Below are 25,438 nucleotides of genomic sequence, written 5' to 3'. Positions count from 1 at the left end.
TATGGTAGCTGAGAAGAGACTGAGAGAACCGAGTTTGTTCGGCCTACGGAAGGGAAGGGAAGGGGAGACCCTGCTGCTGTCTGCAGCTAACTAGTGGGAGGATATAGATGGAGCCTGACTCTTCTTGCTGGTGCACAGGGATAGGATGAGAGATGCAGATGCAAGTTGCAACATGGAAGTTCCCATTAGAGATAAGGAGTACATTTTCACTTGGAGTGTTGTCAAGCATTGGGACAGAGGCTTAGAAGGGTTTGGTGATGTCCTTTGCTGGAGCTATTTCTGCTTTTCCTGATCAAGACCCTAAGCAATGTGATCTAAGCTGGCCTTGGTTTGAGGGGGTGTTGAACTGGAAAACTCTAGAGATCCTTTCTAACATATACATACATATATATGTGTATATATATATATAATATATATATTTATATATATATATATATAAATGGAAGGCAACTGCTAGCAGCAGTGCTTTGAGGATCCTGAAATGAGCAGTGAGGGAGGGTTTGGGGCTACCATGCTGAAGTGCTTCTCTGGAGAGGTGGGTGGTACTGTGGACTGTCAGTAAGGCAGTCATTGCCTTCTAGATATACAGCTTTTCATGGTGACAAAGCCTATTATGAGCAAGAGGAGGCATCCTGATGTGCATTCAGATGAGGAACATAGAATGTGTCATAATCTTTGCATAGTTAAATGCTGAAGTACAACAGGCCTAAATGAAAAAGAAATGAAGTTTGAGACACAGATTGGAAAGGATGCTAAAACTAGCAATTATACCTTGAAAAGCTTAATGCAAAAAGATCAAAATTATCTTTTTTTTTTTTTTTTTTAATCTATGTTCATTAAGAAGGAATTCCAATCAAATAATTTTATTTTGTGGGATTATATATGGGGATATTCCTCCTAGGAAGTAGTGAAGAGGAGTTATAGAACAATTTGAACGTTGATACATTGCTCAGAGTAGCTAACTGTATAGCAATTAGAACTAAAATGTGTTTTTGCTCTTTTAAAAATAGCAAGTTTGATAACGCTATTTTAAAAAAGAGCTTTAGGAGATACCTGGAGAAATATAAATGGGTTGAATGGGAGCTCTCAGCTATATTTGGATTTCAACAGGTCTTCAAGAAGATTTACCACTGTAGATTTAAAGAAATCTAGCTGACACAAGAGGAGAAGGCATTTTTTTGCTTGATTAAATAAATAGATAAAAGATAGAAAACAGAAGGTTGACTCTCACGGTGGGAGTATCTTTGTATTTTTCCTAGGGCCTGTATTTTCAGCATACCATAAGCTTTCAGGAAAAGCAGTCAATGTCAAAATGATTAATTTCATAGTGATGATATTCAGTGTAGGTGTGTAGAAAGAGACAAAACATAGGTCAGGGATAATCACAACTTTACATAAGTGCATGCACACACACAAGCACACACACACACACACACTTTATAGCTTATATTTGGATGAAATCAGGAAAATAATATATGTTTCATTTAGAAAAGGCAATTTTGTGCTCAGTAGTTTTGCAATAAGAATTAAATATAACGTTATTTAGTGATGGTGGTCTTTGGTTTGTGCACATCTTTAACATTTTATGCAGATGTGATCCTCATCTCGGAAAAGGTTATAAGAAAAATTCAAGGGATTTGGAGAAGGTAAAGTTATTTAAGGATAATGGAAGGGTGCAGTTTTGGTTGTAGGAATGGATACATCAATGTTGAGCCTGTTGTCTGGGGAAAAGATGAATAGAATATCATTAAGATCTGTAAAATTACGTTTGGAAAGAAGGTGATTACTCAGTGTTTCAGTATAACTTATTGATTAATCATTTCTAATACACAAACTGGAATAGAAAATGCAATTATCAGGTGGCAAATGCTTAAAAAAAAAAACAAAACAAAAAGGAAGTAAATGCTAAAAGATCGTATGGCTTCCAAAAAGGACTGGGGAAAAAAAACATGGAGGAAGAATCATTTTGTTGCCGTTGAGTTTCTGCCTCTCAAATGTCCGAAGCAAAAAGAATAGTTTGGTAAAATAGCACTGTATTTTTGCCTGTTTCTTAAGCTCTACCTATCTGAATTGGCCAACAGTAGAGACAGGTTATTGGGGCACACGAATTTTTTCAGACACAGTGCAGGCAATTCTGGTCAGTTTTTGAGGCCTTCTTACCTTTCCTTCAGGGAAGCAGGCAACCTGAGCATTAGTTAATTACAAGTTTTTAGAAGTGTTTAGTACAATTTTACCCTTTATTTTTGTATATATGTTTTTGCTGAGGCACACAAAACTGAAATGTGATGTACATGATTCTAGTTAAAGGTCTTTATTCTAACCAGTGCTAAGACAACATTGCTTTTAACTCACCTTTTTTTACTATGTTAATGCATGATTCTGTGTATTTATTATTTGAATGAGCTGAATAGAATTAGACAATATATAAGAAAATTCTTTTTTCAAGGCTAAGAGGCTATCTTTGAGGCTTTTCTTGAGGACAGAGCCAATCGCATTTTTTTATAGTAACAGATTATTTTATTTATTTATTTATTTATTTATTTTTAAAGGGCTGTTTTGTCTTCACAATGTTCGGAGACTTATTTGAAGAAGATCCCTCCTTTATTTCAAATAATCAATGTGGAAAAGGGAAGAAGTCAAAGTACAGAGGTGCTGAGCCTCCAGCTCCCAGGGAGTTCACCAACCTAAGTGGCATCAAAAATCAGGGTGGGACTTGCTACCTCAATTCCCTTTTACAGACTCTGCTTTTTACACCCGAATTTAGAGGTACTGTATTCAAAAACTTCTTCAAGTAATCTTTTATTTGATTTTGATATTGTCTAGTGACTTGCATTACTAGTTATTTATTAAAAAACACCACAAGTGCACATCCTTTTCCAGAGAGGTTTATTTTGATTCACTTGAAATAAGTATAGAATACACAACTATCAGTCTATAAAATTAGTTTTGTCACTACTGCACAAAGCATAAGTATTGTAAACATGTAACTTTCTCATTGGTAGACAGGCTAATCCTTGCATAAATAAGAGAGATTATTGCTGTCCATAATGTGACATTCATTTTTAAATGCAATCATTGTTTGTTTTATTGCTTTGTTGCTTATTTATACTTCATTGTTTAGCTTGAACTAGTTGTATGGCATAAATGATGTTCAGAAACATTTAATATCTTTGTTGAAAAGCGTGTGAGACTGCTACAGTAAAATAAATCCTTAAAGAGAAGACTCTTGAAGACTTTTTTTTTTTTTTTTTTTTAAAAGGGGGGGGGGAAATCTTTTTAAGTCATTTTTCTTTTTAATTACAGAGGCACTGTTCTCTCTAGGACCTGAAGAACTTGGGACTCTGGATGATATCAGTAAACCAGATGCAAAGGTGTTTAAAACTGTTTAATTAGTCACTGCTGTATGTTGATTCAGAAGAGTGTTGTTTTACTTCACATGAAACTTCTCATGAGAATAAAAATCTCACATTAATATTGAAAAAAGTTTGGTTGGCAGATGCTTCATTTTGCACACAGATGTAAGCTTTCAGTGCCGCAGATTTTACTGTAAAAGTAAGATGCTGAACCTATTCCTGCTGAATTTGATAGACAAGGTCCTTTTTCCTTCACACTCAAAGTCTGCACAGTGCTTTTCTTTTTTATTTTATTTTTTTCCTCCTCCCTACTGTAATTAAAGCTGTAGTACGATAGCTTATTTGTTATCAGTAAAAACACTAAATTTGTGTCAGCCTAGTTGCCTGCCGTGAGGCTCTTTGAAGGTTTAGCAGCACATACATGCACCAGATATCACAAGACTGGAATTTAATCTTTGTTTAAAAACTGCTTATTCACGTTCACTACAGAATTTTATTCTTTAGCTCTTCTGCTTAAATGACAAAATTGACTGCTTGGGAAAGTGTTTATCTTTGTACATCAAAGATGAAAAATAGGCAGCTGATTGAGCTTGTTGGCATTAATCCTTCTCCTTCCCATCTCCTCTCGCCCCACTACCCAATCCTTTACTGAACGAGAAATAGATCCTGATAAGTCTGTATGCCTTGATGTCTTGTGGGTGAGTTCTTAGGGTTTAACATTATGAAAAATATAAAAAAGTTGTATTTTTTTGCTGTGGTGGTGGTTTAATTTTGGTCTATACAATTTTGCTTTATAACAAAACTTACATTCCTTAACTATATTTAGCTGACTAGGTGAAACATTGTAGATTTGGGGAGCTAGGATTGGCTGATCTTCTATATGACTGGGAGCTGAGCAAACTATATTATAAAAGCCATAAACAGTGGTAATTAATTTAGTACTGAAATTATAATAGATTTCTGTATAAAATTATATTTCATTTTATTTAAATGATTGGTTTAATGTGTCTTTCTAATCTGACTTTTTTTTTCACACTTAGGTTCGAATAATTCCATTACAGCTTCAACGGTTATTTGCTCAGCTCCTGCTCTTAGACCAGCAGGCAGCATCTACAACAGATCTTACTGAGAGCTTTGGGTGGAATAGCAATGAGGTACAAATTCCCATATCTGACACTATCATTGATAAACTTTTTCCTAAAGAGGAAGTATTTTTAGAATCTATCACTTGGGGGGAGAGAGAGAAAAAAAAAAACTTACTGTATTTTGAATTGTGGAGGTAGCTTTTAATTGGGTCAACTCTTACTGTTTTGTTTGCATCTCCACATGAAATACATGCCAGTTTGCAGTGAGCAACAGAAAAAGTTACTCCTTCAGAGAAGATTTCAGTAGCTTTTCCTTTATTTTTTTGCAGGAACATTTTTCCAGCAGTTATTAAGGTTAAATAAATAGATTATTACCTGAAGTGACCTGTGTAACTCGTGTTAAAGTTTAATGGGAGTATACTCAGATGAATGTCTCGTGGATTGTGTTTTGTGTGCTTGTTACAGAAGAAGCATAACTTTAGTCAAGAATGACAAATAATAGTAAATGGTGTCTCATAGCAGTAAATACTTGGGAACAAATAATAGTAGATGTCTTTAACAGTAGTAATTGCTTGAGTAACCATTGAGGCAGCTCTCTGCTGCACTTAATGTGTGTTGTTTCTTAAGAGGTTAGGCAGAACAATAAGTAAAGCAGATGGCACTTCTTCAAGTTTGCTTTTTATCATGCAGGAAATGAGGCAGCATGATGTGCAAGAATTAAATCGAATTCTGTTCAGTGCTTTGGAAACTTCTCTTGTTGGGACTTCAGGTCATGACTTGATTAATAGGTTGTACCATGGTATTGTTGTCAACCAGATTGTTTGTAAAGAATGCAAGAATGTCAGTGAGAGACAGGTAAAGTCACTTTTTTTTTTTTTTCCCCAGAACCTATTCAGCTTGTTGAAGATATTTTTTGTTGGTTTAAATGTGGTGGGATTTTTTTTTTTGCTTATTTAACTCCTATAGGAAACTACATCTTTTTGCATGTCACTGGTGATCTGTTGAAGCTAGGTAGTATGTATGGCTAGGGCATTGCAGACTTATAAAAATACGGAGTTTATGCATGACTTTGGCAAATCTTGGCTGGTATTTTCTAAACTACCTACATCATGGTGTGTGATGTGACTCATCGGCAAGGGGGGAAAGCATTATTGCATCTTCTGAGTTGCCAAGTATTGCCTTTAGTAGATGCATTTAGCAGAGAGATGAGCAGTGAAGTAATAACAGTAAAAAAAAATCTTTTCATCTTTTTTCTCCCTGCTCTTTCTAAAAAAAAAAAAAAAAAACCAAAAAAAAAAAAAACCACTCTTGAATAAAAAAAGGAAGTTGAAATGATGTAATTCTTATTCTGTCCATATATGTTTTGACCTGTCAACAGTGAATGCAAAATAAGTGCTGCAGTTGATGGGATCAGTGTCTTCCTAGTGTACCATAAAGTTGCATCACTTGTTACTTACTGTTATTGTTGTACTTCTGTATAGGAAGATTTCTTAGACTTAACTGTGGCTGTAAAAGGTGTCACTGGCTTGGAGGAGGCCCTGTGGAACATGTATGTGGAAGAAGAGTACTTTGAAAATGATAACTTGTATCGATGTGGAGCCTGTGATAAACTTGTTGAAGCCTCAAAGGTAATATGTTTGGCGATTCCCAGTATTCAGTTTGGTAACAATTAGGAACTGAGCTTATATTGGTGTGTTCACCACCTACTCGCAAATTGAGAAAATCTGCATCTTTAATCAGATAGCATATAATAAGAAGATATCAAAAACTCTTCTTATATCTTTGACACAGAATGTGTTTTTGTGGCGTATGCTTGTGTCATACCCATCTGCCAGCTTATTTCTTGTATAACCACCACCACTGCTTCCTGTCCTCTCTGGGTGAGCGTCTCCACTACTTGCTGCACACTAAGCCAGTAACCAGCAGGAGTTTCCCTCTCTCTGAAAGGCCAGGAATGAGAAGGAGAAAAATCCGTGCAGAAGAATCATTTTCCTTCAGTCAGAATACTGAATGTGAAAAAAGTCTTCTCTTTCAGGTGGGCTTTTGAAGGAAGCCCACCGATTTATCTGCTGAGTTGTCCTGCTTTGTCATTATCTTGTAGTTAAAGATTTACTGTCTTGATCTGTGCTCAGCGTTGGCTGAGAACCAGCAGGGATTGTTTTTCTTAGTTATCTGGAAGGCCAAATGTAATGACCTTTTCCTTTGCTAAGTCACTGCAGTTCTTCAGTGTTCAACTGAGAACTGTAGATGTTAAGCCTGTGATATCTGTTGGGAATGGTCCTCAGAAGTGCAGGAACATGCAGACTGGAACACTCTTTCATCTGGCCCAGTTCCCTGACTTGACCCTTGAGTACCTTGGAGAAGCTGTAAGAGTGAGGGAAGTGTACAGTCATACCTCCCTGATATTTCTTTTTCATTCCAAGTGATGTCATCCAGCTTTACTACTAAAGCCACCAGGCTTGATTCATACTTAAGACACTTTTTGACATGGGTATCTTCCATGACCTTTAGCTGCTGTTTTTTTTTTTTTGTTTGTTTTGTTTTTTGTTTTTTGTTTTTTTGTAATATCAGCTTGAATATAGTACAAGTCTTGCAATGTGGAAGGGAAATGATGTGTCCTGAGCTTGCCTTTGCACTAAGTGTATCAATGCCTTGGAGTTCATGAACACTTGCCAGTGCCTCAGTTGGCTTGGTTATCTGGCAAAAGTTTATTTACAATTTAAACTTTGCTGGGTTCAAGGGAGTGCAGAATACAATTGCTTATCTATCAAACTTAGTCATCTGCACAGTACAGCAGTCAGAACTTTGAATGTGGGTAAGAAGTCGCATAGCTGGGGAAGGCCAGGGAGAGGAGAGGACAACATCAGGTGAGAGGGACTGTGCTTTAAGGCTGTAGCAGTAAGGAGGGAACTGATAACAGCATGACTGCTGCTTTTGGCTCTGTAATTCCATAGACATGGTGTGCGTGATCACAACGTGATTGCTCTGAGAGTCAGTCCTGACAGCAAGTGTGGTGCAATTTGGTTCGCTCCAAGGTTGTTTGTAGCTTTGTGTAACAGTGCGAACATCTATTTGCACCTAGCTTCCTTCAGAGGGAAAGGTGGTCTGTGATCAGTCTGGCCCATATTTATACATGCCGTTCCCTCCTTCTAGTATTTTGTGGAGCTCTGGATATGATTTTTTTCTACCTTCTTTTGTCTTGGCTGTTGAAGAAACTGGTAATTGAAGGTATCAACAGCTTTATCAAATTTAAGTCACACTACTAGGATTTTCACTCCTAAGTTGGAAGAGTACGCAAAATACTTTGTGCTATTAAGCTCTGCAAAGTAGCCTTCACAATGGATACAAATGAAATACCAAATTCTAGGATTTTTTCTAAACTATAGGTGTGTTTTTGCTAGGCTTGGTTCTGGCTCTGCAAATGGAGAGTTGGATGGGGACATTGGAAAGGCCCAAGAGCACAGTCGCTGAATTTGCTCTTATATTCAGAGGATAGCTGGTTTCACTTTGCAGTAATGTTCCTCCTGTGTGCACATGCACCAAGATGTTATGCCTCAATGTGTGTTCTACCTTAATGAATTAGATTATGTTGGCTTTCCTTCCTTGAAGGTCATCTCTTCCATAAATGGGGGAGACTTCAGTCCTTGCTTGGGTGTTCTCTGGCTGTCTGCAGCTCTTCTAGAATACGCCAACTCTTCCCAGTCAGCCATGACATCTTGCTCATTTATTGTCATCCACAGACCTTAGTCAAGACCCTTTCCTTCAAGCAGTCATGAAGATGTTAAGCAAGAAGCGACTGTGATGTATTTTGGTGATATTCTTAGAGCATTTCTGTTATATGATGAAGCAGCCCAACAGCCTATCACTTAACAGCAGGCTGCAAAATAAATGTAAGAATGATCCCTTTTCTAGGCAATACACATTTGTCAAATGTAGTTATATCACAGATAACATCATGTCAGACTTCTACATTTGAAACCACAGTGGCTGTATGAGTCCTGACCTACACTTGGTGGAACCCTTTGGAACTGTAAGGTTCCTAAAGGGCATTGGAACAAATCTCAGGTGGAGTACAGTGCTGTGCCTGGAAGGGTGGGGGAAGTAGAGGAAATGGCCTCAGTGAGGTCTCCTCCTTGCAGTAGGAGCAAGCACTTTGGCTTCAGGGTTGGTAGATTGAGCTTCATTCATAGCTATTCTTCTCTGGTTACTTCAGGGGGGCCTATCACAGGTGCTGATTTGAGTGCCCCACTGTTTATCTGGGAATGACAGGCCACCATGAAGCTGGGTTGCTGTATTCCTGTAGCATGTGCTATTTAGCAGAAGTTGAGTAAAGGTACTTCATACTGGGGTGCCAGGTTCTGTGCAGGACTGATGCTGTACAAGGGGCCAAGAGCAAAGTTGATGTAAAAATGCTGTATACCCTGACTTTGTGGGTAAATGTAATCCCAGTGGTATGAAGGCAGTTTCTTCATAATAAAAAAATTCAAAAAAATCCTCTTGCAAAGAATATGTGGGGCAAGGAAACATAATTGCTGGCTGTAATTTTGGCAATGGCCTTCTTCCTTTCCTGTAGAAGGATAAAGTATGGGACTAGTGATCAGCATTCAGGGAAGGTGTAGGGCATAACTAGAGTGGAAGGAGCTTGATTTGCTTTTAGGAAGGTTGGTTGGAAGGAGAATTGAGAAGGGCATTTTTAGTTGTGCCTCCTTCGTTGTAACAAAGTTTTCCTAGAACATACCATATCAGATTTGCTCATAGAGTGATGGAAACATTCTTTATAACTGTGTACTTCTTTTTATCATTTTACAGTCAGCTAAGCTACGTAAGTTGCCTCCTTTTCTCACCGTTTCTCTCCTGAGATTTAACTTTGACTTTGAAAAGTGTGAACGATACAAGGAAACCAGTTGCTATACATTTCCTGTTCAGATAAATCTGAGGCCTTTTTGTGAGCAGGTTTGTATTGTTATGTTTGTTCAAATTACTATATACTTGGCAAAGAATTGATACCTCAAGGACAAGCTATCTTTCATTTTGCATTTTGCCCAAGCAAGATATTGAACAAACGTGTGGGGTTCTTTTCTGTCTCTAACTCCCTCTTTTGGAAATATTTTGGAAAAACAAAGTTGGAAATACCTTGTAGCAATAGAAGGGAGGAGAGGGTATTAACGATCTAAAACTTAATCTAATATTTGCTTGAAAGAAAGATTTATCCTCTGAAAATTGAAATTAAACTTACTTTTTGTTGACCTTGTCTGATAATACCATATATGAATTTAGCTACCTATATTGTATACGCCTGTAGCTGTTTCATTTTTTTAGAAATCTGTCTTTAGTATTCTTATTTTTGTATTTAATTATTAACTGAACTATGCCATTGCCTGATGCCAACTTTGATCCTTAAAATAAATAAAGAATATTCTTAATAGATACACCATTACTGAAAAGGGATTTATTTTCTTATTGTAATGCTTCAATGCAGGTTGTAAATCTCTCAGTGTTTGCATTTGTGGAAGCCTTTATTCAGATGGTTTGTGTAAATAAATACCTTGCTTGTTTTCTGTATTCTTTTAAACAAAAAACAATGCTTATGAATCCGCTGGTTGAACTCTTCTATTAGTTGTGTAAATATTATGTCATTATGGAATGTATGAATTTCCAATCTTGATTAAAATCATGCTTAATAAGTCCATGCCTTTGTCCACACTTTGCTTTCAGTTCATGCTAGTGTTCCCACTTCAATCTCCATGAATGCGAAGAGACAGAGAAATACCACAAGCTGTGCTGTTGATGTAAAACTGTCATTGTGTGAAAGACTGGCTGTTTTTTTCCACTAATCTCTTGTTGTTCTTGTTTCTTAAAGACTGAATTGGATGATTCAGAGTATATGTATGAGCTCTTCTCTGTTATTATACACAAAGGTGGCTGCTATGGAGGACACTACCATGTTTATATCAGAGATGTGGATGAATTAGGGAACTGGCAATTACAAGTAAGTTGTTTTGAAAAAAAAAAAACACTTTTTTTCATAGTCATTTTTGTGGTTAGCTGTTACAGTTAGACACAGGTTAGCTGTTTGTAAATAAATGTGTCTTCCACTAGAGGAAATTGATACTAGATTTTTTTTTTTTTTTTGGTGACACTCTGCATCCTATAGTAAGCTATAGAGGCAGCTTATCAGAAGAACTTGTCTGTTTGGTAGCTAGCTTTCTGCCACACACATCCACACAGTGGTCAGTAACTATTCTGTTATGTAACTGTACTATAGGAGTCTTATCCACTAACGTGTGACAAAAGCACAGAGTCAGATGTTAGGAGTGCAGGCACACCATTCATCTGACTGCAAGCTGTTTGAATCCTTTCATACAAAACCATGAGTGGATCTTGGTCATGTGTTGTGTGCCATATGATGAACTGAGTGCTTCCATCTGGCCTCCACATAGCCATATAAAGAGGCTGGAGGAAACATCTGCGTGAAATGTTATGCACAGGCTGCTGTACAACTTTTGCTTTGAGGATTTTCTTTACATTTCTGAATTGCACATGCTAATGTTAGTGCAGACTATAACAGAGAACTGCCAGTTGTATTTGAAACAACAGTATTTGAGAATCCTAATATTCTTCATATACAGGAGGAAGAGCATAATACAGTTGAAGATAAAGTTTTAAGAGATTCAGAAAATACCAAAGAAGTAGAAAATCCACTGGCAGTGTTGAAAGGGATTTTAGCAGAGGTATGGTATGTAAAGAGTTTATTGCTTCTAGGGTCGCTAATATCAAAATCAAAGAAGAGGTTAAAATATGCAGGAGTGGGTAGGTTAAGAATACAGATTTTTTCTGGACTTGTTTGAAGCATATGAAACTCATAAAACTCATAACTTAAGTAGACTTTAATACTTAAAATGTCTTGTTCATACTGAAAGAGGTCATTTTTTGAGTATTTCTTAAATTGCTTAGCTAAGCTGTTGCAAAAGGTGATGTTACCTTGGCATATTAAAAAACAGGAATGATTTATGAACTTCAGAATTGGGTTCTTTGCAGCTGATCTCTTGACGTTCATAGCCCTCCTCTTCATTATCTTAGTTTTTAATTTCTGTGTTTCTGTAGGAAGAATCTAAACAAATGCCTGTCAATCAATTGGGACAGAAATTATTGGAGAAAAATGGGATGTCTTGGAACAAGAAATACCGAAAACAATACGGGGCGTTAAGAAAGGTAATCTACCTGTATGTTAGTTTTCCTTAAATCTGTTAAAAGAGTATTAGCTTATTACCAAGGTAACTTTATATTTGTATTCCTGTGGAATAATCAATAGGATGGTAGCTGAAAGCACTGGCAATTTGACTAACAAAATACTCATATATGGGAGAGACGAGATTTGTAACATAAATTAGCGTTCATAATTAGACTGGAAGATACAGATTGGGGAACATGGACAAGATCCTGAAGGGATTTCTGCCTGAAAGAAAGCCTTTTTTTTCCTTCTTTTTTTTTTTTTTTCCTTCTCCCTCCAGCCACAGTCTGGCCTAAGAAAGAATTAACTTCATTGACCTAAACCTTTTTGTATTTTATATATTTTTTTGTGTCTATGGATGAAACTGCACAGGCATTGCTAGTGCTTGAACACAGAAACCCTGATGAGAATTAAAGAAATAATGCAGTGTCTCTTCACAGTCATGACAGAAATGAGTATTTGAATCCATACACAATTTTGTTTTGTATAACGTGGGCACCAATCCTGTTTGACCTGTCTACATGCTGCTAAAATGAAGGTAGAGATTAGAGTGGATAAGCTGAGAGAAACTGAAAGAGTAGATTGTTCAAGTGCCACAATGGGTAGTGTTAATTTAGCTGACTTAGATCAGTTTGAGGTACGATTCCGCAGACCAGAAGTTAGCCTAAGGTCCGTGTTGGTAAATGTGGAGATTGGGGAGCGGATGGATAGAGCAGTATGCTAGTTGGAATTGGTACTCTCCTGTGTGTCTAATAAAGTAGAAGCTTTTTAGTCACCTTAGAGCATCTCTTTCCTGTTTCCTTTCAGATAGCAGAAAGTGTGCACTTCTGAGAAGGGTTTTAAAAGGAATCCAGTATCTCAAGTGAGCCAATATCCTTGAAATTCAGAACATAGTCTGATTTAATTCTTAGTGATGCATGTAGGTCAAAGCAATACTTTCACTGTTTCTTGCATGTTAGTTTGCAGTTACGCAGTTTCAGATTTTGCTTCCTGTATGTGAAAAATACCAGGCAGAGAAGTTAGTGAGGCGGAAGGAATTAAATTTTCCTGTGTAAAATTGAGAAAATACATGAGGAAGCATCATAAAAACAAATTTTCCAAAGACATGGAAGTTGGAAGGGCTGGGGGTTTTGTATAAATTTGAGGACAAATCCAGTGAGGTAGCTAATGCAGTCTGCTATGTTTAATGCCAGATATTTTCCAGTTCTAGAAAGCTGTTTGTTCATCTTGTCCTTGCTTTCCTTTTAGTATTTGCAGAATCATCCCCAGATATTTCAGTTCAATCCTAATGAAAATAAGGTTGGTCTTAAGGAGAAGTATCATAAACTCCCATTGAAGTCAGATTCTCAAGGAGAAAATCTGCAAAGCCCTCATCAGAAGAATGATGTCCAATGGAATTTAGGAAAAACATCTACAACACTGAGGGACAGCTCTGCTGGTGGCCGTTGGTTTGATCTGAATGATTCAAAAGTCCAGCCAATTAAGGAGAAGGAAATTGAGAAACAATTTCAGGGTAAAGAGAGTGCCTACATGCTGTTTTATCGAAAATCTCAATTAAAAAGACCACCAGAAGGTACAAAAAATTTATCTTGATATGCTTTGACACTTGTTTTGGAGGATGAAGGCAGTTGGGCATTTCTGTGCTTTCCAAATATTGATGATACAGTTGCCTGTCTTGTGCTCAGTGAAAAAGAGGCTAGCTAGAGATAAGAGATTACCTCTGCAAAGGGAGTGTACAGTTAACCTGACTATAGGTGAAGCAGACTTTTTTTTCCAATACTCTTCTTAAATACTAGCAAAAAAACTAGTGGAACAAATAAAAATCGTTGCTGATAGCATTCATGTCTCCTTTTCCCTTAAGGAAAAGTTGGTGGGAACATGAGAGGAAGTTAAAGAACTCGTTTATTTTGTATCATCTTGCAATTTATCCTCCGTATTGCAAAAAGCTGTATTGTTATTGGTCAGAATTTTCAAGATTATCATACTAAATGTCTCATCTTGATCACTTCTCTTCTTGGCCAAAACATGCTTTATGCTGCTGAGACCAAACTAACCTGTATTACTTGTTCTAGCTCGAGGGAATCCAAGGTACCAAATTCCTGAACACCTTTTGAATGAAATGAATGCTGCTAATACTGAGCTGCAAAAAAAGAGGTATATTAATTAAAAGTGTGCTAATCTCTTAAACAACATTCTTAATCTACAGATCTCTAAAGCAATTTCAAATGGAAGGAAGTAATTTAGTAGATATAGAGTTCAGATACTAAAATAACTCAGCATCGTAATTGTAGGGATACAACCTGTATGTGCAGATAGTGTCTTGCTGGCCCCCTACTCCACAGCTAATAGCCTACTTAAGTATTTTCCAGAACTTCAGAGCAAACCTCCTGACAGCTTCATATTGTACCAGATTTGTATGAAAATCAGTGCAGTTCTGGAAGGAGAATGTTATCTTAATCCTTATAGAGGGAGCTGGCACTGGGAGAAGAGGGAATAATTTGACCTACTGTGAAACAACAGGTAAACGGTTTTGTTTGCCTGAGACATGGAGGAAAGAGCTAGCAGTGTTCAGATTGTGTGAAAATTTTCCTTGTGGTGAGGCCCATGCAGACCTGATGATTTGTGAGAATCACAGTTAAGGTGTCAAAATGTAGACATGTGGAATATAGTGATGTCTTCTGTGCTGCCTGTGTACTGTGCAAATTTCACTCCTTTATTTTTAATGGCATGTTTGCTACTACATTCATCATCTTGCTGATAAGACTGGATGGAAGTATAAAGGAGGAAGGCATGACTACTCATTTTCCATGCAGTTTCTCCTGTGTGAGAGTGTTTGTATACACCTGTACACGTTCTACAGAATATTGATCTGGAACACAGCCTGAAAAAAAATCCCACAAACTCCTTATTTCTAAAGATTAAGTTTATTGTCCTGTTTGGAAAGGTATTGTAGAAGCAAGCACTGTAACGATATGTTCTCTGTGTTTGTGGAGGATGTCTTAGCTAGTGTTGTAATCTATACAATCTATAGATCACTGACACCTTTGAGTGCTTCTTTGCATACCCACTGAGGGAAGGAAGGATGTGGCAGTGAATTTTTCCATGAAATCAGTAACACAGGATATCAGTTCTAGGATGGCTGCACAAAAACTTCTCTGAAATAGAAGCTTTGTCACTTTTTTGTCACTTTGTGTCATCTGCTTGTCACTATTAAGTACACCAACTTATTATTGTGTTGTTCTTTCAAAGGGCTGAATGTGACTCAGCAAACAATGGCATTGATTTACACCTCCATTTGAGCTCATATTACAAATTTCACAATGGGGCTTTGCACCCTTCACTTACTTGGAAAGAGAGTGTTGTGGATCTGACTATTGACAGAAGAAAAACTCTAGGAGACCTTCGACAATCAATATTCCAGGTATTTACTATATTTAGTGAACCTCCCACGCTTTTTTACTTGAGCCACAGAAGCATTTGTAAACATGCTTATGTCACAGTTTTTATCTCAATGAAAAATTTTGAACAGTAAATGAAATTTTAGGAGGCTGATAACTTACATGGATTTACAGAAAGGGAAACTTTGGCTTGAGGTTGGTTCTTGAAAGACAAAAAAGTCACAAGACTGATGAAGTTTTAATTTTGTAGACTTTAAAGCTGATATAAGCAAATTGTTTTATATCTGGGCAGCCTGTACTTGGGCAAGGGTTGTCACTCTGGACTCTAGACTTATTATTAACATTTGAGTTATGACAGGTTTGTCTTTGTATTTCTAACAAGCTAGCTGTCCTCTACAGGAAATGTAGTTTAAAAATAGTAGTTTAAAAATTAAACCTAAGTAAACCTAATCCTGTAGTTTAACTGTTGAATGCGATATCTTTGCCTTTATTCTTTATTAAGCTATAGGAAAGTCACAAAGAGGGCATGATAGCATTTGGTTTGAGTAGAGATACAGAATTTGTGAAATGCTTTTACATACACATCTAAACTAAAGCTAACTTTTTTTTTTGGGGGGGGGGGGGGGAGGGGAAGTGTTAATTGTGTTTCCTATACCTTACAGCCTTTGGCTAATGTCCACTGGAAATGTTACTCTACCCAGTAGCTAACTGAGTCCTAGGTACTTAAATGCTCCCTATGTTGCTCGCCTTGTTGAAGTAAATAGCAGTGACATGTTAACATTTTAGCCAGGCTGTAACATCTTTCAGCAAAGTTGTAATTTTGAGTGGGATGAGTTATTGCTTGCTGGTATTGTATATATTTTTTTTTCCCTCTACTCATGCCAATTAGATGTTGGAATCCTGGGAAGGAGACATGATTCTCAGTATTGCTAAGCCTTTACCAGCAGGACTACACCTTTACCACTCTCTTGATGGTAAGACTATGCTATTTATATGCTGTATACATTACAGACATAGAGGATGTTTGCTTGTAAACGTCTCTGAGGATGTTACTGAGCACTCTTCAGTCCTTAATAAGCTTAGTTGCAAATCTACTGCCATTATATACAACACTCTTATTAGTGTTAGGAAACTTTAAACTTTTAAATGTAATCTTTGTTCTCAAGGACAGTAAGACAACAGGAAACTAAACACATCTGCTGACAATAAATGTCTGTTTCTTTGTATTTTGAACTTGATATGCTTATAGAAGTTTTGCTGTCACAATATTTACTTAATCAGTAGAGAAGAAGATAGATGAAAGCAGCCAGAGTGATCTTAAAGCAAAGTGTACCTTAAGCCTGAACAGAAGTAGGAATTTGTAAAGGAAAACACTTGCATAAAGACCACATTAATTTCAACATGAAAATTAATATTTTAAAACCATGAGTTCTGACTTTTAAGTTTTGCATTATTTTCTAGGTGCTGACAGCCTTGAAAATTCTCTTCAGCCAGTTTTAAGTTTTATAGTCCATGTAGTCTATTTCAGCAAACAGATTCTGCCAGAATGTAACCCAGCTTTCTGTAATAGGACATCAGAAAACAGATGCAGTCATAGCTTCTGTAAATATTCCTCCAGATCCTAGTGCATTTCTTTAAATGACACTGACTTTTGGGGCTGAGAGGAGGGAAAGAAATTGACTTACAGTAGGAAGGTGAAGGAAATTTCAGTGTAGGCATCAATATTTCAAAAAAATAGGCTTGGCAGGTATGGTATGTTACTCATTTGTTAAAGCCAACCTTTTTCTTAAATCTATTGATATGTTGTTATACCTCACCTAGATAATCATGACTAAACAGATTCTTCAAGTGGTATCTTTGCCTCAGTTTGCTAGTGAAATCGAATAGGTGGACCTGTGTGCTGGGCCTCTTCACACAGTGGGACAGCTAAAAGGATGTTTGTCTTTTTCTTTTTCTTTCTCTCTCCTCTTTTTTTTTTTTTTTTTTTTTTTTTTTGATCTTACTATGTGAGTGAACCCTGACTTTAACCCCTATAAATGATGATGGCACAACAATATTTGTAATGATATACTTGGAGTCAAAGTGGACTGTGCCAGTGTATTTTAGTTCCTCAGCTGACCCTGCTTATCTATTTTGGAGAGGGGAGAACTTAATTATTTACTCTTTTTAGGAGATGAACTGACACTGGATGCCATTGGGCTGGCTGATGGAGCAGACATCTTTGTGTGGAATGGGAAAGAGGTAACAGAACCAAATACCCTCTCTCCTTGTCAATTCTGAGGAGAAAGGATGCAATCACCAGACACATTTTTTGGAAAATTTAATCTGTTCTGGAGATGTGCTGCTGACATATTAACATTGGCCACTTCAGCCTTCTCTAGGGTACTTTTTGCATGTTGTCACTGTATCTTGTGTATGCTGTGCAGTGTGCTTCTTGATAGAATTATAAATAGAATTATACCACGTGGAATGTGATATGGTCAGATCAGTAGATACACTGTGCCAGTTACATTGGGATATATTCTGAAAACATCTGGTGCCTCTTGGAAGGAGATCAAATGATAGCAATGCAATAACAAAAACTTATGCTCTATGGCAAATTGTTCCACACATAAAATTAAACCTGTCGGTGACTTCTTCTATATATGGTCTCCCGGAAATATCACGCTCCCTTTACAGACTGTTGCATCTTTCTTCTAATATCAAGGTTTCTGCATAACCTTCAGATGCCTGTCTGTGGTTATATCACAACAGCAGAAGATTGTCCTGTCTCTGCATGAGTTAAATGAAATATTACTTTAGAAAGATTCTTGTTATGAAAGTATACTTTTTTTTTGATAATATATCAAAAATAAAGATATATCCAGTAACAGAGTTGTTTCTTGTTTATTTTCCTTTGGTACGGTCTTGACTACTTCAGCTGCCTTCATGGTCAAATTGCCTTAGGCAAGGAACTATATTCTTGACCCAGGTATATATTTTAGAGAGACAAGGCTCAGTCTTTTTGTCTCAGTAATCTTAATCTTGTCATATACTTTTATGCGGCTTTGTCTTAGTAAAAAGGTGTGTTTTACTGATCAGCATTGCATAAATGTTACATTCTTTGTTACAGGTTGGTGGTACAAAGCTGTTGACTGGCCTGGATCATGAACCTGTTATTGTAAACGTTCTTTGTTTAGCAAAGTATAATGAAGGAGGGAAAGGTCAGCACTTCACAGAATCCCAGCACATCATTCCGTGCAGCACAGAACTAGACACTCTGCGCAGAGCCTTAGCACCATCAGGAGGAATCATCTTAAAGAACAGCTCAGGCCTTGGTAAAGATGCCAAGAACTGGGAAGTTCTTCCTGAAGAAGATATGAAGCAGACAGTCAAAAGTGTCGGTCTGACAGATGGATGCTCAATACTAATTTTAGACAGCCATGACCAGAGGTAACCATTTTGATTGTGAGTATAGTTAAGCAAAAAAGCAATTATGGCAAAATCTGTTCAATTAAAATTATGCTAGTTATGTATTCTTCTAAGTAATTGTCATGTTATAAACATTTTATTCCTTAAGTTTTTGAAATCAGATATTTATCAACTATTAGATGTTTGTTTGCTGTTAAAGTGCAGATGAAGTCATATCTTTTGACTTACACTGTAATGGGAAGAGTCTAGTGAGAGCAACTGTGTACCAAGTGTGCTTGAATGTTTTTGGAGTAACTTAAATATCTGAGTTGTGAGGTTCTCCAGGAGACTAGGCGAAAAGAGGGAATTGAGTAGCATCATAACACCATGCAGCTCGGCCAAATCTCCCAGTTGAATCTCAAGTTGCCATGTATACTAAGCAAGCGTTTAGTCTCATTTCACATCTCAATGTACAGCATTGAAGTTAGGTTCCCGTTCATAGAGACATGGAGATATGTGCTTGTTATAAAAATGCAGACTTCCTAGTCGAAACAGTTCTGGAAGAAAGTTAAATGAAGCAGTGAGTTCCTCACCAAAGACTGTTCCTGTGCTTATAATGAGTGGTAGACAAACAAAGTCTTAAATTTTAGTCATGATTCAGTATGCTTTTAAAATATCTTTTCCGGAAGTGCCTTCAGAAGCTCAAATCCCCTTGAAACCTAGTTACCAAAACATAGTTGTTACTGGCATCCTCAGTTGCTAGCCTTGAAGTGCCTGGATTCTGTCTAAGCCTCTGTCTGTGTGTGCTCTCGCAGCACTCGGTGACATGCATGACTATTAACCACCTACACATTATTGATTTATATGACAGCTTTGGTATTTAGCAGTCTAGCCCTGGTAATGTAATTTTCTTGTCTTTATTAAATTTATTAATGCTCATTTTTGCACTGCTCTTTATAGCTTGGTGAATGTAGCAAATGGCAATTTGACTGCTTTTGCATATGACATCAGCTGGCTCCAAGTTAAAAACTTCTGCAGAACGGATGCTGAAGAGGAACAAGTTAAAATTACTGCCACTGTTGAAACGGTAAGAAATCTGATTGGTTGTTCAGAGTTATAACACACACTTTCTGTTTCTCTGAACGCTTTTGGCCAGTACAGTTGGCCAATTAATAAAAGTATAATTTTGTCTGTACATGGGCAAAATAGCAATTTTGCTTATGACTTTTAGAAGGACTGGATTTATCCTCAAGATATAATTTTTCCTTTGAGAAAATAGTGTGCAACTCAGAGTTACAATTTCTACAGGCAGTGACCAGAATAAATTGTAAGCTTTAGATGAATGAAATTAAAACAGGGGATACTTTGACTACTCAGTAAAAAGAATGTAATGCCAGTAACTTAAAACACTTCAGCATACATCAGTGTGTTTTACTCTGAAACACTTTTCTCTCTGGGCCATCCTGTAAAAGTACTTTGGGAGAGACCGTGTCAGTAAACACCACCTGAAATGGGGAAAAAGGTATTATTTCTTGCTTTTAATGTAAGATAGGGAAAAATACTATGCTGTAGTTTAAAATATTCCGCAAAGTCATAGCATATAGCAGAATCCAAGTAGTTCATCTTTGTCCATATTTTCCCAGCTAAATCTGTTATAGATGTTTTAACAGATTACCTACTTTGTATAGAAACTGAAAATTCCCTTTTCCTGAGAATTAATTCTCATCTTCCTTAATTTTCTGAATAAGATCTTCCTAAGGGATCATTTTCTCTGGCACCTCTTCTGACTTTTTAAATAATTTCATGTTATATGAACTACTACTAAGTGCTTTGATCTCTACATTACATTACATGATCAGTTGGGTAGTTGCGAAATACTAGTCTTCTACTAAATCCCCAAATTAAATATCACTTTCTTTTCCTTAGAATACTGTTTAATATAATCATATTTAATATGATATTCATACAATTATATTTGTGGATTTTTTAAAGAAATGCTTAGATCTGTATAGTCTTAACAGGAATAAGAATGTAATTAGTAAGCATTTCAAATGAAATTTTGTTGATTGGTATTTGAACACCATAGAATCAGTAAGGTTGGAAGCGACCTCTGGAGATCTAGTCCAACCTCCCTGCTCAAGCAGATCACCTAGAGCATGTTAGACCAGGTTGCAGCCAGGCAGGCCTTGAAGATCTCCAGAGAAGGAGACCCCACAACCTCTCTGGGCAACCGGTTCCAGTGCTCTGTCACTCTCATGGTGGAGAAATTCCTCCTCACGTTCAGGCCAAACTTCCTGTGCTGCAATTTCTGCCCATTGCCTCTTGTCCTGTCACATGGGACAACTGAAAAGAGTTTGGCCCCATCCCCTTGACACCCTCCCTTCAGGTACCTATACACATTGATAAGATTCCCCCCTCAGTCTTCTCTTCCCCAGGCTAAAGAGGCCCAGCTCTCGCAGCCTTTCCTCACAGGGCAGATGCTCCAGACCTCTGATCATCTTTGTAGCCCTGCGCTGGACTCTCTCCAGGAGCTCCATGTCTCTCTTGTACTGGGCAGCCCAGAACTGGACGTGTTACTCGAGGTGTGGCCTCAGCAGGGCTGAGCAGAGGGGCAGGATCACCTCCCTCAGCCTGCTGGCAACACTCTTCCTAATGCAGCCTAGGATAGCATTGGCCTTCTTGGCCCCAAGGGCACATTGCTGGCTTGTAGTCTATTTGTCATCCACCAGCACTCCCAGGTCTTTCTCTGCAGAGCTGCTCTTCACAAGGTCAGCCCCCAGCTTGTACTGGTGCATGGAGTTATTCCTCACAAAGTGCAGGACTCTGCACTTGCCCTTGTTGAACCTCATGATGTTCCTCTCTGCCCAACTCTTCAGCCTGTCCCAGGTGTCTCTGAATGGCAGCACAGCCCTCAGGTTTATCAGCCACTCCTCCCAGCTCGGTGTCATTAGCAAACTTGCTGAGGCGGCACTCTGTCCCTTCATCCAGGTCACTGATAAAGAAGTTGAACAGGATGGGACCCAGTACTGAGCCCTGGGGAACTCCACTAGCCACAGGCCTCCAACTAGACTCCGCAGGACTGATGATAACCCTCTGAGCTCTGCCTTTCAGCCAGTTCTCAATCCACCTCACTGTCCACTCTTCTAACCCACATTTCCTGAGCTTGTGTAGGAGGGTGTTACAGGAGACAGTGTCAAAAGCCTACCAGATGTGTTCTTGGCATTTTGCATTAGAGACTTTAATACTGCTTGCTTTTAGGTGATGTCAGATATCAAAATGAAAGCAATACAGGAACTTCAACTAGAAGAGGAGCTAGGTAAGTGTTCAACTGCTTTATTTTTAGATGTGATAATGTTAAAATTTGCTGGCTAACTTCCTGGTTGATGTGAGAGAGTATTCAAAACAGCAGAATTCAGTGCTATGAAGTTCTTGAATGAGGAAGAGTGGCAGTGACTTACTGAAAATTCATTCGATTCTGAATAAAATGTTTTTTTCTTAGCTGGAAAAGTTTATGATAGTCTTAAGAAGTATATTTTTATGAAGTTTTTTCGTTCATCTACTAGTTTTTCAGAATCTGTTTTAGTTGCTGGAATAATTCTCATCTTACTAAAATACTACACTGAAAACAGAAGCAAACTTCTTGCCTTACTCTCTTTAAGGTACCCCCATTTTCTTTCTTTAAGGCTTTTACTGCTCCCTTTACATATGGGACATTTGGCCAGTTTTATAGTGTTTTACTGATTGTTGCTAACAGCTGACTTCAGAGAGAGAGTATCCTTTCAGGGAAAGGATTAAAAATAACTAAGACCGTTCATGAGGTCTCTAGAAAACTCTTCCCACACTTGACAACTTGTTGTTCTCATAAATTTTAAATATGTTACCTGTCTAAACTTCTAAGCCAAATTTCCTGTCATTTGATATAGTTAACACATCTAACTCTGTTCTCCATCCCTCTTGTTACAGCAAATGACAGCTGTCTCAGACCTATTAGTGGAAATGGGAAACTTCTCTCTCCAGGTAAGATTTTATTTTTTTGTATCACTCCCTGAGAAGTTAAATTTGGAGTCTTTGACCTTCTCTTCATCCTTTCATGGGAGCTGTACACATATGTACTCTAATTTCTAACTGAAGTAGTTGTGTTTTTTCCAGTTCTGCTGCTGTTTAGTAACAATATCAATGCAAAGCTAGTAATTAAACTTAGCATTCAGCTCACTTTTTTTAACTTGCATCTTCAATGACCAATAGTGAATAGCACACTTGAATGTATTTGTTGACCATCCACCATGTGCATTAAGACTGGGAATTAGTAGAAAGTTCTATTCACCACACTTGTTTTATAGACTTTTCAAAATAGACCACTTCTAAACTGAATCATATTTGTATCATTAGCAGAGTAGCTTTCCAGATGCTCCAGGAAACAGAGTCCTTGGTTTCCTGTCTTTCTAACTTTTATTTCTTAAAACGAAAAGGGCTAAAGGTATTTGTTAAAGCGTATTGATGCACAAGGTTGGACTGTAATACTGCTTGAGTAAATAATCAATAGTAGACTTGAATAATGTGGTGACAGATGAAACACTAAAGCTCTGAACTATTACATTCCCGTTTACTGTGAGGAGGAAGCTTGTCTCTGATGCAGGAAACATACAGTTACATGCTAATTTTCACTTCAAAAGTGCAGATTTCTGCTTTCGTGAGAGTGAAGGAGCATGCTAATGCCATAGCCTGGTCTTCAGTTTAAATGAACGTATGATACCATCCATCGCTATATAACAGTGCTCCTGCTGGCTACTTTTCAGCAGAAAAGAATCCCCAATTTTGCTTTTGGCACTGCTGTGCCTGTGGTGAGAAATTAAGCGTTATCAACTTTGTGCTTACTGGAAAACATTTTCTCTGTTTTCACTAGTTTGCTAATACGCTGCGTTAGTAAGAACACAGTCAGGAGGCCAAAGATAGATATTAATTCCCTTCTGTTCAGCACTTGTCAGGCTGCATCTAGGGTACAGTGTCTATTCTGGGATTCCCCATTATAAGGGGGGAAAAAAACTCTTCTAAACTAGAGCCAGTCCAAAGGAGAGCATCTAGATGGTTTGAGATCTGGAGCATGCAATGTAGGAAGGAAGCTGAGTTTTTTTCAATGAGAGGAGAGAAGGCTCAGGGATATCTAATTACCATCTTCAGCTTCCTAATGGGGAGCTGTAGAGAAGAGAACCAGGTTCTTCTCAGAGGTGCATACTGAAAGGAGCAGAGGCAAAAGATAGAAGTTGCAGCAAGGGAAATTCCAAGTACGTATGAGGGGAATTCACAGAAAACGTCGTCAAACACTAGATCGTGGGACATGGAGGGGCCCACATAGGAATTCCTTCCTTGAAGGTGTTCAGAGCTTGACTGGGAAGAACTTGGAATGACCTCAGCTGACTTGAGCTGGTCCTGCTTTGAAAAGGGGTTTGAACATGCAACCTACAGGTGTCTCATCCAACCTAAATTATTTTGTGACTCCATAGGCAAGAGATGGGGAGTGGAATTTTAAACAAACGTTGCTTTGCTCTGTTTAAGGCTTGCTGATTTAATGAATACACTGTGAAAATGCAGTTCTCTGAATGCTATTGAATGCTTTTATACCCTAAAAAGCAATCTAATAGAAAGAATATTTTCAGGAAGCAGCTTTTTAATGGTGTTTTTCTTGTTTTCATCTCCCTTAAGTGCCAGAGGATTATACTGTCAAGGAAGCAGAATTGAAAATGGGAAGCTTGTTAGGACTGTGCCGTGGAAAATCTCCAACTTCCACTCAGGTAAAATAGTGCTGTGACTGAAAAGACCCTATTGGTGCTTTTAAGCTCTGCTCACATTTCCTAATATTTCATGTAGTCCTTTATTTCCTTTTGTAATGATTGCAGTAATAAACTGGAATGAGGAGGGAAAAAGAATATTGTTCACTTGCATTGAGAGTTATATGTAAAAACATTAAGGCTCACACTGTTTATTTCCATTGCAAAAGGTCAGGAATATATCTGTGACTAGCTGATATAGCTCACTTGGCTAATGGTAAATCATTAAGTTCCAGTAATTTGTCTGTTTGCAGCTGTCCATCTTCTGTGCTCTGATGTGCATATACTTTAGCAAAAATCCTAAAGTAAGAAAAGGAAGGTATTATGTTTGATATCTACAAGTTGTAAATCTGTGGGGGGGGGGGGTGCTGACTTGTAGATTTCTGAAGATCATAGTGTTTTCTTGTTTTCTCTGCTGCTAAGATGATGTAGGACAAAATATGGCTTAAGCTAGTAGGTTTTGGTTCTCATTTGTGCAGGCCGAGGGCATTATGCTTGGTTAATGATGCTCAACTGATGGCAATAATTCAAATACATGAGCTCCTCTGTCCCTACTGCCTAGATCATTTGATCTAGCTAAAAGCAATTTTAGTGGTTTTCTACTGATGGCAGGCATGCAGTAGCTGGTATATGCATGCACCCAGGGAATATTATTTCACAGCATTTCTATCCTTAAATATATGTTCTGATAACTTATACTTGCATTTTTAGCTCTTCCTGTATTTTATTGTTGGGAGTGACCAACAGACAAGCCCTGAGATGGAGATAGTTGTGGAAGAGACTGCCTCTGTCAGAGAGGTAAGTCTAGATGCTCTTAAAACATTTTGTGATGCTTGGGCTAGTTCTACTACTAGAGAACTTTTTCCTCGAACCATGTGTTGCTCAGATCATCAGGTAACGCTGAAACAAAGGAAATATTTCCGCTCTAAAAGCCATCAGGGAGGAACTCCTTGGTTTTTCAACAAGTAGCAAGTAGATATCCTTACTTGTTCTTGATGAACATAGTCTGACTGTTCCTAGGAAACATGTTGTTCTATGCTTATCTCAAGAGAGACATGGAGCTCCTGGAGAGAGTCCAGCGCAGGGCTACAAAGATGATCAGAGGTCTGGAGCATCTGCCCTGTGAGGAAAGGCTGTGAGAGCTGGGCCTCTTTAG

At 37.8% G+C, this 25,438-nt stretch overlaps 1 protein-coding gene across 9 annotated transcripts in view; it reads left to right on the top strand.

The window, feature by feature from the left end:
* Window positions 1-25,438, top strand: part of USP40 (ubiquitin specific peptidase 40) — a 39,137-nt gene that overhangs the window by 369 nt on the left and 13,330 nt on the right. For 3 of the 9 annotated variants that reach the window (XM_062578729.1, XM_062578727.1, XM_062578730.1), the window contains exons 2-22: window positions 1,592-1,646; window positions 2,550-2,766; window positions 3,304-3,371; window positions 4,394-4,507; window positions 5,129-5,293; window positions 5,920-6,066; window positions 9,248-9,391; window positions 10,299-10,427; window positions 11,068-11,169; window positions 11,543-11,650; window positions 12,918-13,242; window positions 13,742-13,823; window positions 14,919-15,090; window positions 15,957-16,041; window positions 17,238-17,308; window positions 18,180-18,499; window positions 19,418-19,544; window positions 21,716-21,773; window positions 22,421-22,474; window positions 24,158-24,246; window positions 24,994-25,080. In XM_062578729.1, the coding sequence (XP_062434713.1) occupies window positions 2,568-2,766; window positions 3,304-3,371; window positions 4,394-4,507; window positions 5,129-5,293; window positions 5,920-6,066; window positions 9,248-9,391; window positions 10,299-10,427; window positions 11,068-11,169; window positions 11,543-11,650; window positions 12,918-13,242; window positions 13,742-13,823; window positions 14,919-15,090; window positions 15,957-16,041; window positions 17,238-17,308; window positions 18,180-18,499; window positions 19,418-19,544; window positions 21,716-21,773; window positions 22,421-22,474; window positions 24,158-24,246; window positions 24,994-25,080 (2,646 nt within the window). In that variant the 5' untranslated portion in view covers window positions 1,592-1,646; window positions 2,550-2,567. Of the gene's footprint in view, window positions 1-1,591; window positions 1,647-2,549; window positions 2,767-3,303; window positions 3,372-4,393; window positions 4,508-5,128; window positions 5,294-5,919; window positions 6,067-9,247; window positions 9,392-10,298; window positions 10,428-11,067; window positions 11,170-11,542; window positions 11,651-12,917; window positions 13,243-13,741; window positions 13,824-14,918; window positions 15,091-15,956; window positions 16,042-17,237; window positions 17,450-18,179; window positions 18,500-19,417; window positions 19,545-21,715; window positions 21,774-22,420; window positions 22,475-24,157; window positions 24,247-24,993; window positions 25,081-25,438 lie in introns of those variants that run through there. The other 6 variants (XM_062578722.1, XM_062578723.1, XM_062578728.1 and 3 more) reach the window with 4 other exon arrangements.

Source organism: Rhea pennata, chromosome 6, assembly GCF_028389875.1.
Source record: "Rhea pennata isolate bPtePen1 chromosome 6, bPtePen1.pri, whole genome shotgun sequence".
Lineage (NCBI taxonomy): Eukaryota > Metazoa > Chordata > Aves > Rheiformes > Rheidae > Rhea > Rhea pennata.
The sequence above is the reverse complement of the archived record's forward strand: the minus strand, read 5'-3'. Positions and strand labels throughout refer to the sequence as shown.